Raw genomic sequence first — 12500 nt, forward strand, 5'->3', positions numbered from 1 at the left:
CCAGCTCCACCAGCGCTTCCACACCGTCCGCTACGTCCTGAAGGAGGACAACGGGGAGCTGCCCCGCATGTGGCTGCACTACTTCAGCGACTGGCTGCAAGGTAGACACACCTTCTCGTCCCTAGAGTGATTGATGATTCGGAGTTCTGCTCTTTTAACTCGGAAACACGTATTTGATTTGAGAAAAGGACCGACCAATCCCTGATTGCTTCAACACCATGGGGGAACATTGGCAACGCCGCCATAGGCGGCGTTGCCTCATGTGTTCACGCCGTCAGATTCAGTTCGGTTCAGGCCTGCAGATTCATATCCAGTTCCCATATGCAGCGGCCAATAGGAACCAATAGGAATGTAAACGTTGTTTTGTCTCCTTAAAAACAAACAGCTCTTTCTTGTCAGTTAAGGCGAGGTGTTGGACTGAGGGTGTTGATTTGTGTGTCGATAATAATCGTAGGTTGGTGTGTAGATGTGAGTGCTGAGACTAACTGGTAGCGTATGGGTGAAATCCTAGCGGAGCCGTACCCCCACCCCCCCCCTGATCTGGGCTTGGGTTTAATCTGCAGAGAGCCAGAACAACGGTGGGGTTAGTCCAGCTTGTTGACATATTGTGAAGTGCAAAACTCTTCACTCACTAGGGTCCGCTCTCGAGAAAGCCCACCAGACTGTGAGCCACACAGAGAAGTGTGTGTGGGAGAGGGAGACTGAAAGAGAAAGAGTGGAACATATATATATATCGAGAGAGAGAGAGAGAGAGACAGAGAGAAAGAGAGCGAGAGAGCGAGTGCTGTGTTTGATATTGCGTTCCGCGATGGTGGGACAAATTGGAGCCAGACAGACTGAGGAGCGAGACCCAAAACAACATGTCCCCCCAGAAGGACCACAGCAGGGGCCCTGGCGGAGAGCGGAGAAAGACACATGTGGATTAGAGAGCGAGTTAAGAAACTGCCAGGGGCACATGTTGCTGATTTTATACTCCTAATGGCCTGCCTTGAATCAAAAGCAAAGCGATTTCATGCTTTTGAAGTCCGGTGTGGTCGTTCAGCATAAAAAGAGAGTTATCATATTAAATCATCTCTTTCATTACAGGGCGAGGCTTGGCTGGCTCGCGTCTGCTCACACTCTACTCTGAGTCTGATGCTGCGGTTATTTCTTCTGCAGCGTTTGCTCCGTGGCGGCCGGCGGGGCTGTGGGACATCCGGAGAGAACCCCTGACTTCTCTTTTAAATGGCGTTGATCACTCAGATCGTAACCAAAGGCTGATGTCTCTCTCCTGCTCCTTGCTCCCTTGTAGGTCTCCAGCAGGCCTTTGACAGAGACTGGCGGTCCGGTCGCATCACCCTCAACAGCTACAGGAACGGCTCAGAGGACGGGGTGCTAGCCTACAAACTACTGGTGCAGACGGGTCGCAGAGACAAACCCACCAACCTCAACCAGGTAGCCATTGAGACGCCCATCGCCTTTGATTTCCGGAAGAATTAAGGGCTCTCCTGTGTTCTGCTGTGTTTGACTGATAGGAGTATAGAGGATGAGATTATAGTCATAAGCCAAAGGGAAGGTGTACGCGTACACCTCCCCTTTGGCTTGGACGATTTTTGTGCGTGACTGTGTGTGAGTTGTGCAACCGGGTCGATGGACTGTGGTCATCACTGCGGGAAAAACACCTGGTATATGCAGCGCTCACCTCGACATCTTCTGTCACTCCCCCTCACCCTTGCTCTCTCGTTCTATGTCTCACTCCCCTCATTCTCTCTCTCTCGCTTTGTCTCTTTTTTCTTTCTCTCCTCCTCCTCGCTCTCTCTGATGACTTTACCAAGCCCGGGAATTTAAAGCCCTCGCTGGGGCTACAACCAGCCTCTGAAAAAGCCATCAACTCTTCATTTATACCATTGGCTCCAATCACAATGTGCAGCCAGAACCACATGGCCTAGTTGTGGTGTCGTTTGCACGCATGTGTGCGTTTTTGTTTGCGCTAGGCTATGGTCATGCATGTGTGTGTGCGTTGGTATGTGCTGTAACCTTTCTTGTCTAAAACGACATGTTAACACTGTCGTTTAATTACGTGTGCATCCGACACCTTTTTATTTTGTTCAAAAGTGTCAGCTAATAATTGTTATTTGATGTATTTACAGTTAGTTACATTAATAGATCGTATATTTTTTTTGCCGTCATGTCTATACTTTTTCTTGCATTATTATTCTTCCATTTTCCTGACACCTTTATTCAAAACAACTTACAGTATACCTCTGCAGTTAAAATACAATTTCTGGCAATGGCTATGATGTTGATACACCCATCTGTACAAAATACATTCTTGCTAATGGCATGATGCTATACATAACCCCCTGGATAGGGTAGAAGCATAGAAGCGTAGAAAGAATAGAAAGGAAATGGAGATCAAAGGTCGGAACCTCTCGTAGATTTGCTTTAGGTGGCAAAAGACGGTGGCCAGACCCTGCAAGCTGAAGGCAGCAGAACACAGAACCTCCACAGTACCGCTTACACACGGCAGATTGACAACAGATCTCACCCCCTCGTAATTGACTTGTTTCAAAGACTAATTCTGCAGGCTGTTTGCATTGCAAGCAGAGCTTAAGCATGATTCCCTGGCATTCCATCCGCATGTGAACATCGTACCCTCCCGAACAACAACCCAGAGGAACCAGCTCTTGCCTTCACAGCCCTGCTGATCACTGTTGCTGTTACCATTCTGAAAGCTGCTCGCATTACCCTCCTCCTGGTTATCCTACTGATCGACTGCTGCTACTACTACCACTACTACTACTACTACTACTATTACTTCTACTATTACTAAGGTTGAAGGCAGTGAGGAAGTGACGGCAGGAGGCCTGCTGTGTGGGGCCGCGTGACATCACTTCCTGTGCCTGTAAGGGGAAACATTAGCTGCCTGCGAGGCACACGGGGCCCTCCGGCAGCGCTGGCCGGGCTGGCCGTGACAGCTTGAAGACTTACAGTTGTTGCGTATCCTACTGCTAAACTCAAGCCAGATCCCCTGGAATCCGGCTCTCCGCCCTTCCATTCCACCTCACTTAATGTTGGCGGCTCTGCTGCTCTCTGTCCCTCCAAACCAACTCCCCCTCTGTACTCTTACTACTGGACCCCCCCCCCCCCCCCCCCCCCTTCTCTCGTCTCTTTCTCTCGCTCTCTCTCTTTATCTCTTTCGCGCTCTCTCTCTTTATCTCTTTCGCGCTCTCTCTCTCTCTCTCTCTCTCTCTCTCTCTCTCTCTCTCTCTCTCTCTCTCTCTCTCTCTCTCTCTCTCTCTCTCTCTCTCTCTCTCCTCTCTTTCTCTCTCTTTGTCTCTCTCTCTGTCTCTCTCTCTCTCTCTCTATCTTCTCTCTCTCTCTCTCTCTCTCTCTCTCTCTCATCTCTCTCTCTCTCTCTCTCTCTCAGGCACTCTCTCAGGCACTCTCGCTCTTTCCCGTGCAGAGTTGAAACACATGCTCCGATTCAGGGTGCATGACGTGTGTGTGTGTGCCTGTATCTACACTTGTGTGAGTGTGTTTGTGTGTATGTGTGTCTCTTGTGCTTGTGATTTTGTCAAGGTGGACATGCGATTCAACAGCAGTAGATATTTTGTGTTCCCTGTAATGAAGGGCAGAAATATTCTAACTTGTGGCAGTCAGTTTGAGTTTGATAAGACACACTGCTCAGTTTCTGAGCCATAGCCCCCCCCCCCCCCCCATTTGATCAACTGAGGCCAGTTATGCTAGTAGAAAGACAAGGCATAAGGAAACATGAATTATGCCAGTAGAGAGACGAGGCATAAGGAAACATGCATTATGCCAGTACAACGACAAGGCATAAGGAAACATGCATTATGCCAGTAGAGAGACGAAGCATAAGGAAACATGCATTATGCCAGTAGATGGACGAGGCATAAGGAAACAAGCATTATTATGCCAGAAGAATGAAATAGTGAACAGCCTCAATGCCAATGGAAGCCAATGAAAGAGAAGATCATGAATTGAAAGCAGCCGCTTCTATCGAAGTCTTCCCGTGGCCCCTGTCGGTTGGCGGCAGCGGGGCCGACCCGGGCGCCCGTAGGGGTCAGGATAAGCGAAGTGTGAGTAACATTTGTACAGATGTTGTGTTGTTTTTATTGCTCTACTCCATTTGCCAGGTGGCATTTCCTTCAGTGTTAACAACCAGCTTAACTGCACACAGCCGAGGTTGGGCGACTGCGGCCAAATGTTTTATTGTTAGGCTAACCCAAGCAATTTTATATTTGTAATTATTTTGATCCTACTCCCATCCACCTCCATCCCCTCCCCCATCCTCCAACACCACCACCAACAACAACTATCTCCCCTCTTTACCTCCGTCGACTTGGACCTTGTGAGTCTAGGCCCCCCCCCTCCGCCGAGCTCCAGACCTCCTGCACCATCACCCCCCTTCGAGAGAGAGAGAGAGAAAGAGAGAGATTTATTGTCCTCCAAAGGCAGAGTGGCGTGGAGCCCTGTGAAGTAATGGCTTTACCTCTCTGGGAAACACGCTAGGTTTCGCTCCCCTGCTTCTACATGGGAGGGTTAGGGGGTTAGGGGGTGAGGGGGTGAGGGAGGGAGCTGGAAGGACATGTTTTGCTTTTTAGGCATAGATAGCCGGCCATGCTGAGGTAGTTAGCTGCAGCGTTTTCGGTGGTGTGCGAGTTACTGCAAATAACACTCAGCAGCACCACACAAGGAATGCAGCATCTGAAGAGTGTGGCGGGAAAAGAACTGTGGAACATTTGTGGAACGGCCTTTAACAAATTAACACACGTTTGTTTTCATAGACACTGTAGACTTTACTATTTTTTCTTGAGTGTGTGTCTGTTTGTGTGTGTGTGTGTATTTTCCAAGAGGCCTCATTCAAACTGGTAGACAGGCAGTTTAAAATAAGAGCGTGAAAGCTCTGTCTCCACAGTGCTGGTCTCCATGGAATAGTAACGCCTGCTAATAGGGCTTGTCCAGCAACTGGTATGTGACGAGTGGATAGTTAGCCATGCGTAGGGCGAAGCCAGCGTCTGGAGTACAAGTAAAAGCTGATTTAACATTTTCCATGTTTTAATGTGGCCAGATAATTCTGGGAAGCCGCGATGAAACGTACGGGAATTTCGAGAAAGGCTAGCAGTGTTTCTCTTGTTGACTTTTCTTTGGTTGGAAAGAGGGGGTAGTATTTGACTCTTATTTTGAAAGCTGCTTGGTTCTCTCGCGCCCATGCATGTGTATAAATAAGCATTTCTGTGGTCGGTTCACCTGCGGAGTGTTTTGCTTCAACATGTCTCATTTCCACAATGCCATTCCATGTCCAACATCGACTTCACCACTCTGGCCATTCGCTGTGCAGCACCCCTTTAACCACATTAGCATATTGGCATGTTATGCATCATAAAAATGATTCATGAATGTGAATGTCAGTGTTGTTACAATGTTCTGAAGTATCTCCTAAAACAAATCAGATTACATCAGTTGTGGAGGAAAAATACGTTTTATCCCAATGAATAGAATCCTGTAATTACTACAATAACATAACTAGAAATGAACGCTAAAGATGACCTTTCCTAATATAGTGGTGAGTGTCTCCAGCCTCCAAGCCGAAAACAACTGAATTTGATTCCCTAAAATCCCTTGCCTGTAGGCATCCTAGAGCAGGAATCCTCCAACCCTCAGTCCTTAATGACATGTCTCTGAGTCAGCAACACAGCACTAGCAGTGGTGAGTTGGGCGTGAGGCTAAGCCACCTCTGTGTCTGTGTGCCTTTCAGCTGACGCGCCAGCGGCTAGTGGACGCGGACGGCATCATCAACCCGGGGGCCTTCTACATCTACCTGACCGCCTGGGTGGGCAACGACCCCGTGGCCTACGCCGCCTCCCAGGCCAACATCCGCCCCCAGCCCCCGGAGTGGTCTCACGACCGCACCGACTCCCGGCCCGAGACACGCCTCAGCAGTAAGTCAACGACCGCTACAATCAATGGCTTTCTCATCCTTCCCCCGCTATATTCAAATGGTATCGCCGTGGCCCATTTTGTTCTATTGGTTTCATTTATATTCTACTCTATTTTACTGCTTTATCTTCTCCTCTATTGTGTTATATTTTATTGCATGGAAATAGCCTAGAATATATCAATAGAAAGAGTGTCTTCATCTACTGATCAACATCTACTGATGTTTCTGTCTATGCTACGCTCTGCTATGCTCTTGCTGACTGATCTCTTCTGTGCTATTTCATTCTATTCTTTTTTACTCGTTTATATTCAATCCTGTTCAGAACTGAGTAGGTTCCCAGGCCCAGGCCTACGAATTTTTGGTTTACTTTCCAGCACAAAATTAAAACAGTACTACGATTTCAGGCCTTGTTAAGGGCATGAACTAATAAAAGACATAAAAGAGTGTGAATTGTAAACTGTAATACGGTAAAGCAATACTGTTTCTGAATATTCGTGTTACACGCCCATTGACTCATTGGCTCTGTAGACAACTCTCAGGTTTCCTAAGATGGCGTTTTTATGTTTACCTCTTGTGGTTTGGTTCATTTCAAACCATCTGTGGACTTATTACTCTTCGTCTCCCTCTTAACTTTAAGTGATATAGTTGACTTAATGGAATGGCTGTGTGTGTGTGTGTGTGTGTGTGTGTGTGTGTGTGTGTGTGTGTGTGTGTGTGTGTGTGTGTGTGTGTGTGTGTGTGTGTGTGTGTGTGTGTGTGTGTGTGTGTGGCAGAGAGATAATGTTGCATGGCTTGAGAACCAGGAATCACTCAATGTGGTTTGCCTAATGGTGCCTGTGGTGAATGCTATAATTTTGACTACCATGAGGCCCTGAAATCGAACACACACACACACACACACATACACACACACACACACACACACACACACCACACACACACACACACACACACACAAACACACACACCCACACACACACCCTTACTATTAAAACCCAGTGACCCTCAACATGACACACACACACCCTGTTCTCATTTCCCTACCACACAGAGCCATGTCCACCTTAAATAAAATTAAAAAACACGCACACACAGACACACACACAGTCCCGCATTCTTGTCTGATTCCAGTCTATGATTTGGTACAAGCCAGGAAGTGCTCTGTGGGGGAGGTAAATTCATTGGTTAACAAGCAGAGAGGGAACTTGGGTGGGAAACACAATTGGATAACAAGCAGGAAGTCCTTTACAGGGGGGCGGATCTGATTGGATAAGCAGGGTAATGCGCTGGGCTGTGCAGGAACCCCCCCCTGGGCAGCCCGGGGTTGGCCGAAAGCCAACCGGTGTCCTAATGGAAATTTATAGTGAAGATGTAATGTTCTAAAACATGTTAGCAACCGCTGCTGTCTGACCCTGCAGGCACTTAGGAGCACACATGAACGCACATAAACGTGTGCCCCAAGCGCACGCACACACACACACACACACACACACACACACACACACACACACACACAACACACACACACACACACACACACACACACACACACACACACACAAACACACAAACACACCCACACCACACCCACACACAACACAAAAACACACACACCCACACACACACACACACACAACACACACCACAAACTACACCACACACACACACACACACACACACGACCGCCCAGCTCGTACATCTCCCTGTCTGTCATGGCCGTATCAGGTGGAGCTATAAATACAGAGGTGGGTGTTTTTTTAGGTTAGAAACACTATAATCTGGGGTGAATGTCTGCGTGGCATAAGGGAGGCTGGCGTTGCGCTGCGCTGACTGTGGTAGGTGCAGGGTGTGGTCTCGGCGAGGATGCTGACGTCGTAATTACCCCCGAATCACAGTGAGCTCTAACGCTGCGCTCCGTCTGGGGCTGATATGCTCTCATTAGACTGCCCGGTGTGCGCATGCAGACGCATGCAGACACACACATACACACAAGCACACACACAACCACACACACACACACACACACACACACACACACACACACACACACACACACACAGGCCCACACACTGGCTGGGTTTGACTCAATGGAGCTCTGTTTGCATGCTGGTCCATGCACACACACACACACACACACACACAGACACACACACACACACACACAACAACACACACACACACACACACGCACACGCACACAGACCCACACACACAGAGGGGGAAGGGGGGGCTTGATATTGGCGGTTGCTTTGCTGTCTGGCTGACTACCGCAAAATTATTCCTACAGATGGTCTTCCCGATCCCCGGCCCCCAACCTCAAAGTTAATTTCCACGGATCAGAATGTTTCGGTAGCGCGCCAGACCGCGGCTGGTACACCTTCACCACCTTTCCATAGCATTCGTTCGCCGTTCACCTTCTCCCTTTTTTCTCTTCTCTCTCCCCACTCCCCTCCCTCCCTCCCACCTCCCTGCCCTCCTCCCTTCCAGTCCCCGCCGCGGAGCCCATCGAATACGCACAGTTTCCCTTCTACCTCAACGGGCTCCGAGAGACCCCCCAGTTCGTGGAGGCCATCGAGAGCGTGCGCGCCATCTGCACCAACTACACCCGCCAGGGCCTGGCCTCCTACCCCAACGGCTACCCCTTCCTGTTCTGGGAGCAGTATGTCAGCCTGCGCCACTGGCTGCTGCTGTCCATCAGCGTGGTGCTGGCCTGCACCTTCCTGGTGTGCGCCCTGTTCCTGCTCAACCCCTGGACCGCCGGGATCATTGTGAGTGATGGGGTGGAAGGAGGGTTGAAGAGGGGGGGACGGGGGGTAGGACTCAAACATGGCCGTTTATAAATGGATACTTTTTCACTGCAGCGGGTCAACATCTAGGTTGTGCCGATGTAGGTGCCGACTCATTGGTTCGCAGCCATGGGTAAACACGGGTGTTTACAGCGATGGATAAGCAAGAAGGTTCACAGCAATGTACAGTATACACACCATGCACTGTTGGAGGTGTAAACAAATTGGTTCACAGCAATGGGTGGGCACCTGCGTTCACAGAAAGGGATAAACACATGCGTTGGCGGCAAGGGATAAACACATGTGTTCACAGTCATGGATGAACAAGCAAGTTCACAGCGATGTATACAGACGACAGACCGTTTGGGTATGAACACATGGCTTCACATCAATATGTAAACACATATGTTCACAGCGATGGATAAACACATGTATACAGGATTTAATGTCCGGATCTGGTCTGTGCCCTGGTCAATGTGTGACATAAAATGCCCAAATAAGTTTAGTTCAACAGGATAGATGCCATGAACAGACACGTCCTCCACACACAGGCTCTTAATCACGGCCAGAAACGTACACATTTCAGAACCATTATGAAGGAAGGAATCCCGCCGCACCCCTCTCTGTGCTTTCTCTCCCGTACTATATCCTTTAAATGCAGTATAATCCAGGGGAGGCCGAGGGCAGCAGTGAGAATCAGAGGAGACGGTTGGGTGTTATTCTAGTCCTTGTCGGCAGTGTTTATCCTGTGCTGTTTTGTCGAGTCCAATCTGTTTAGTCTGGCGCCGCTCCACCAGACACCTCCACTTAAATCAGCGAGGAGATGCTCCCCATCTCCGACTCCCTCTATATGCGTGTATAAGGGACCCAATTCAAACAGGCACCCAATCATTCACCTCTGTATACACTTGCACACGCACGAATGTGTAAACACCCAGGTGGGGAGGAAATTAAACATACACACGTGCACACGTACACACTCTCGACACCCACGCAGGTCTCTGTTCTACCTCTTTCAGTTTTTTGTGTTTTTCTTTTATGACAGGCGGTGGCCAGGCCACCCGAGCCCTCTTAACAGGGGAGGAGGGGACCCCATGTTCATCCTTAAGGCTTTACAAGCGAGATGAAAAGACAAGTTATGGCGTGGCGTCAAGTTTAACCATTCACTCTGTCCAGAGCACACCACCGCAGGCCCTAATCCCTTAGACCTGCAAACTTAACCCCACCCAAAGATTCCTCACTTCTCTGCACTACACACGCACGTACGCACGCACGCACGCACGCACGCACACACACACACACACACACACACACACACACACACACACACGCACACGCACACACACACACACAGGCCAGCTACCCTCCCCCATCAACTTTAGGCCTCTTCAAAGGATCCGGGCCCCAGGTAACCTGACACCTGTCAGCTGATAATGGCATTTACTCCCAGCTCCTGTCCTGCCTTCTCAGAAGCCCCGACACACACCCATAAACATTTCACTCTCACACACACACACACACACACACACCACACACACACACACGACACACACACCACACACACAACCACACACACACACCCACACACACATCACATGAAATATGCCCTCTCAGCGTAATGCTGTAAGACAGAAACGCACTCACGCATATGATCCTCGTGGTAACCCCGCAGACTCTCCCCCCCCCGCCCCCCGTCCCCCGATCTTTTCAATATGGACAAAAAACACGACAGAAAATAAACATAAAACAACAGAAAATCCTCTGTGTGGGCATTATAGTGTCCTTGTCCTTCTCGATATGTTATTATTGTACAGACATATATATTTAATAATAAGCCAAAAGCCGCCACATGCACTGTTCTGATCCAACAGCCGCTGTTCTGCTTTATAATCTCAAGATTAAAAAAAGCCACTTTCTTAGTGGTTTGGTTATCCTGGTGGTTTCTTTTGTAAATACTTAACTGACTTAAAATAGTAGACAGAAAACGGGAGTTAACATGGGTCTTTCATTTACACAGGATGAAGAAAGAAAATATAGACATAGCAATAATAACAGCGCATGTTTTACTCTGTATTTCTTTGTGTTAAGGCTTTGGTGTGGTAGGATGTGGCTAACCTTGCGTCCGTGTTCCTCAGGTGCTGGTGCTGTCTCTGATGACCGTGGAGCTGTTTGGCTTCATGGGCCTGATGGACATCAAGCTGAGCGCCGTGCCCGTGGTCATCCTCATCGCCTCCGTGGGCATCGGGGTGGAGTTCACCGTCCACGTGGCCCTGGTATGCATTACCCGTTCACGGTTTAGTGGTTTAGCTCGCGTTCAAAGCGACCTGAATCCATTCACACACACATTATCATTGGGAAGCTAAGAGAGGCTAGGCATCTAGGGAACCCATACAGGATAGGTCAGGGCCCTAAGTGACTCAAACCCATGACCTTTCAGCAGGGAGCTGAATACCAGAGTCACTCATGTTAAAATAAATAAATAAACAAATGCAATGTTAGACCTTCTTTTTTTCAAATCGAACATGCTATGGCTTTGCCTTTCCTCATGTGTGCAACATGACATACTGCTACTGGACTACATTATGTTGGCTAATGAGCTTGGCTTTTTCGTACGCTTGAAAGAAATGCTTAGTTTGGACTTTTGTTTTGTTGTTGTAATTGTAATATCTTGAGAAAGAGGACTGAATGGAGGCCTGCATCTGACGCTGTGAATGTGTGTCCCTGCAGGCCTTCCTGACAGCCATAGGGGACCGCAACAAGCGGGCCCTCCTGGCCCTGGAGCACATGTTCGCTCCGGTGCTGGACGGGGCCTTCTCCACCCTGCTGGGCGTCCTCATGCTGGCCGGCTCCGAGTTCGACTTCATCGTCAGGTGAGTCAGAATCAGCGCCGGGTCAAACATTTAAATATGATTCATGATTCATACTGCTTAAACCAGTACACCTGCACGTGAGTATATAGAGATACACATATGTGTCTCTAAAAGAGAATGAAATTAAATGTGTTGTGTTGCATGCATTATTTACAGAGATTTTTTGTATACAGTTGTATATAGTTTCCAACAAATTTTTCTTTAGCTTTAAAAAAGATTACAGAGGTTCCAGTCATCGCTGACCTCATAGCTGGCTACTGGCATGGTTGTGATGTGTGCTACAGTGTAGTGTTGTATTGTGTCTGTTATAGTGTAGCGTAGTGCTGCTGTGTGAAATGGCGTCTGGCCTATGCTGGCTGGACCTGAGCCTGCATGTCCCGTGTCAGGAATTCACCTGAGAAGCCACTGTAGCATGAAGGTCGGCCTCGCATCCTGTCCCCCTCCATCTCTTTCTTCTCCTCCACCCCCCCCATTGTATCTCTCCTCCCCTCTTTCTTTCAATCTTTTTTTTGTTGTATCCGTCACTGGAAACTTCATTCCAGGGGCCTCTCTCTCTCTCTCTCTCTCTCTCTCTCTCTCTCTCTCTCTCTCTCTCTCTCTCTCCTCTCTCTCTCTCTCGCCTCTCTCTCTCTCTCTCTCTCTCTCTCCTCTCTCTCTCTCTCTCTCTCTCTCTCTCTCTCTCTCTGCTCTCTCTCTCTGCTCTCTCTCTCTGCTCTGTCTCTCTCTCTCTGTGTTAACCCCAGCCCCCTACCTCCTCTCCCCCACTCTCTTTCATCTGCTTCCTCCTTGCTTTATTGTCTCATGCCACAGAGTTTTAGGGGTAACTGGGGATAGGATGTGAGAGTTGAAGGTCAGGGGAGGCAGGGGGAAGAGAAGGAGGGGAGGAGGGGGAGGAGGGGG

General features: G+C 48.9%; 1 protein-coding gene across 1 annotated transcript in view; it reads left to right on the plus strand.

The window, feature by feature from the left end:
• Window positions 1-12500, plus strand: part of ptch1 (patched 1) — a 26484-nt gene that overhangs the window by 9055 nt on the left and 4929 nt on the right. Inside the window, 6 exon segments of the mRNA XM_056592452.1 lie at window positions 5-101; window positions 1292-1434; window positions 5762-5945; window positions 8432-8712; window positions 10866-11003; window positions 11458-11600. Of these exon segments, the coding sequence (XP_056448427.1) occupies window positions 5-101; window positions 1292-1434; window positions 5762-5945; window positions 8432-8712; window positions 10866-11003; window positions 11458-11600 (986 nt within the window).

The sequence above is a fragment of the Gadus chalcogrammus genome, chromosome 6 (assembly GCF_026213295.1).
Source record: "Gadus chalcogrammus isolate NIFS_2021 chromosome 6, NIFS_Gcha_1.0, whole genome shotgun sequence".
Lineage (NCBI taxonomy): Eukaryota > Metazoa > Chordata > Actinopteri > Gadiformes > Gadidae > Gadus > Gadus chalcogrammus.